Source organism: Buceros rhinoceros, unplaced genomic scaffold, assembly GCF_000710305.1.
Source record: "Buceros rhinoceros silvestris isolate BGI_N320 unplaced genomic scaffold, ASM71030v1 scaffold6287, whole genome shotgun sequence".
Lineage (NCBI taxonomy): Eukaryota > Metazoa > Chordata > Aves > Bucerotiformes > Bucerotidae > Buceros > Buceros rhinoceros.
The window spans coordinates 79680-83497 of NW_010422726.1; the positions used below are offsets into that span (position 1 = coordinate 79680).

General features: G+C 32.8%; 1 protein-coding gene across 1 annotated transcript in view; it reads right to left on the reverse strand.

The window, feature by feature from the left end:
- The window catches only part of HNF4G (hepatocyte nuclear factor 4, gamma), a 17784-nt gene extending 14174 nt beyond the window's left edge, over nt 1-3610 (reverse strand). Inside the window, exons 1-3 of the mRNA XM_010140147.1 lie at nt 3493-3610; nt 682-850; nt 1-83 (exon numbers count right to left, since the gene is read on the reverse strand). The exon at nt 1-83 is cut by the window's left edge and continues 6 nt beyond it. Of these exons, the coding sequence (XP_010138449.1) occupies nt 1-83; nt 682-850; nt 3493-3610 (370 nt within the window). The remainder of the gene's footprint in view (nt 84-681; nt 851-3492) is intronic.
- Between the last annotated feature and the right edge of the window lie 208 nt (nt 3611-3818).

A 3818-nucleotide genomic window follows, 5' to 3' on the forward strand; every position in this document is an offset into this window, starting at 1 on the left:
TTCCTGCTCGAAAACACTTTTTTAAACGACAATATCTGCATTGATTCCTTTTGTCCTTGTCGACAATACATTGCCGGTTGAATCTATCAGAGACAAGAAAAGGTGAATGTATAAACCAGTAAAAAAGCAGCACTCTGATTACAAAGAAAGAAATCAATAAATCCGGCCTCTCATAATAATATAAGTCTAATAATATAGTCTATAATCACTGATTTTCCTCTGATATTTTGAATTTTTTTTAAGTAATCAGTCTTGAGAGGTGTTACATACTGGTCTTCATGAATACATGTGTGTGTACAGACACATATGCACTGGAATGGGCAAGCGTGAAAAATTTTAGAGTTACGTTCATCATTTACACCTCAGTTTATTTGTGAGATGTGCCACCTTTGTAATCATAAATAAAAGAATGAAACAGTTCTTGTAATAATACCAACAATATCAACAGACATCTTGAATGTAGTATCTGGAGTGTGTAATACCAGTCCATCTTGAACAAAAGACATTCTCTGCAGCCATAACAAAAGACCATGAACCACATGCTTATCAAAAATGCTGGTTAGAATTCTTTAAGAAAATCTGAAAGTACCCTGACATAGTTCTGAAAAGTCTGAAAAGGTCTGAATGTAATCGTTACTGAAATTCATTAATTCAGTGCCTCTAGATGAACTTTTGAAATACCTGCATGTATAGACGTGATTTTTCCGTATACTGCGTCTAAAGAATCCTTTGCACCCATCACAGCTGGAAGCACCGTAATGTTTTCCGGTCGCTCGGTCTCCACATATTGCACAGAGACTACTGATCCCATTATCAGTGGCATTCATGTTGACAGCTTCTCCTGAACTGTCTGAGGAGAGGTAAGAACAGAAATGTAGTTATGGACAAGACTTTCAGCAAGAACCCCATGAACAATTTGTACTTAAATAGAGGTTTTTTCTGGCCTTTTATCTTTTAATTGACATACACTACTTATATAGCATGAGGTATCATCTGATTACCTCTGGTTCTTATTCAGAGGAACACTTTCAAAGTCATAGAGATGTTAGAGGAATTTATGAATTTTGCAACAACAAATAATTTTACTCTACACTTTTTTCCAACTGAATGGGGTTAAAAATTACAGTGCTTAGTTAGCTGGCAAAGATCTTAGGATCTGGCTCATATGAGCTGGCAATAACTGTCAACTATCATACAAAGATACAACTGCATATATGACATGAAAAAAACAAAGATGACAGTTTTTGAAGAATACTTAATGAAAAAAAAATGCATGAGTGCTAAGAGGACTGTCTAAGTGTTATTTCCTTGAACAATTTTTCCAAACTAACATCGGTGCATACTTGCACGTAAGATTAGCAACATGATGAAAAATTAGTCACTGAATATGGTAAACAATACTGAAGAAATTCACCTGACATCAAAATAAACATATTTATTCTTGTTTGAGTCACAATGTTTAACAAATGTGTTCAAAGAAACAATTGCAAAATAGCTTTTTCTGTTATGCTTCTGGTTTTATGAAAGGAAAGCCATGTGCAATATGCCCTGAACATTTGCAGTTGTTCAGCTGGGGAGAGGCAGGAGTGACACACTAATTAGTTATTAAAATACACATTCAAAAGCCAAGTAAATGAGTTCTCAAACACTGGACAGGTTGAACACTGTTACTATTGATAGATATTTTTATTCATATTGTACTAATCCAACTGAAATGTATTAGAAAAATATATTACAAAATTCTCACTGAATACCAAAAAGCTTACAATTTAAACATTATTTAGATAGAGAGAATAAGCAACATTTTCTTCTGTTTTACAGAGGCATAATTGCTAGAAATTATGTTAAAAATCTATTAAATTAAAATTAAACCTTAAAGGTAATAATTCAGTACTGTAAAGATTTAATTTTAAAACTAGGTTTGAAAATTGGAAAATAAGTTACAGAATTACCTTAGCTAGAAAAACATAAAAATTTCTTTGGGAGTTTTGTAATATTGCATCATAATGATACAGCAGAATAATTAAAAATACAATATTTAAATTTAATCATGAAACATTTCATAGCAATGTAAGTTGTGTGTGTCTGTATAAAAAGATATTATTATTTTCCTTGGTATTATTCTGAAACAAAATGTCTAAGAAATGGACCTGATTTTGCAAAATTCTTTGATTTTGCAAACTTTAAACAGAAAAAGGCTACACCTATTAACTAACAGTTATCAAACCAAACACTCAGAGTGAATAATTTAACTAGCTTTATCACCCACACATAATGCAACACAGCGTAACCTCCCTAATCTGCTTTTCCATTACATGTAACATTAACAGATGTGAAAGAGTGCTATTCAGAAAAAAAAAAAAAAGAGAATGATTAATGAAATCACCTGTATTAGAATAAAAAGCAGAGAACCCCTCAAAAAGTTACATGATCATTGTTGATAGCTTCAAAATCACTTACTGCATAAAGGTCTGCTTTTGCTACCAAAGTCAGTAACAAAATCTACCTTTCTGTTTACTAAGCTTGCTGTAACATAACATCAGAAATTCAGATAAAACTTCAAGTCCAACTAACTTAGGTTCTGTATGGCAGGAGTCTATGGAAATGCAGGTGTCAAGTATTTTTTCCTGCAAATCATTAAATCTTTGTTCTGCCTTTTAAAAATACATACTACAATAGATCTATGAATTAGATTTTATGGCACAATAAAGCATTTTTTAAAGTCTGTTAGAAGACTTGGAAAGCCATTTTAGAGTAGTTTTAATTTACTTAATTCTTCACTTTGTCTTTTTGGTCAGTACTCAGTGATGACAGATATGAAACAGAGTGCTTCCTATTTCTAGTATAAATTATTGATTCAATTTCTCAAAAATTTATTGCATTAATAATTTCACCTAAAGTTAAAGTGTTACATTAGTCAAGTGCAAAGTTTTTCTCAGCTAAACATTAGCCTCTGGAAAGCCCAAGCGGGGCTTGTTTGTGTTTTTTTTTAATCACTCTAGTTCATATATACGTGTACCTAGAAACTCTAGATTAACATTTAAATAACTAAAATATTAGTCCAGCAATCAGAAACTAAGCATCAAGAAACAGCAGCTTATTTTTTCAGAACCCTCTGGATAATTTTGTCCAGTCCTTCCAAATGTTATATACGAAGTATACTTTCATGTTCAAACTGTCAATACTAGTTATTCATTTGTTTTACAGTAAATAAAGCAGCTACTGAATACACTATCTTCTTCCTTTGATTAACTGGTGACAGCACAGTTCAGTTACTTTATGACACATGACCTCTCTTTTATTTTCTTTAATATTAAAGAATTATAATGTTAAACTTCAAGGTAGTGATGAAGTGTAGAAAAGCAGATTTGTAGTTTGAAAACAACCCTCAAATGCTCCATTAACAAAACATTTAGCTAACACTTTACAGCATTACTAAACTTCACTTTTTCTGTTAACTAGCTTGATTTTGCATCACGGAGCAGAACTCACCATTGCCATTATACAGCATCTGCATAGCTTCGAACTCCAGTGCCGTATACGCTGGATCCAAAACCTCACTGTAGTTTGCCATTTCCATGTCTAGTATTGGTTCCGAGACCCTCATCATTGAATGCAAAACCAGTGAAAAAGCTGCTCAAATGTAGAACCTTCCCATTCTGTTTCACAGTGATTGATAATCCAAAGTTAACTATAACTTTGTCACTTACGTGCTGCAATGGGAGGAGCTGGAAAACTGCTTCTGCATGCTATATTCTACCTGTTGTTGGGGTTTTTTTTATGATACAGTGCAACCCTCCTGATAATCTTGGAATGCT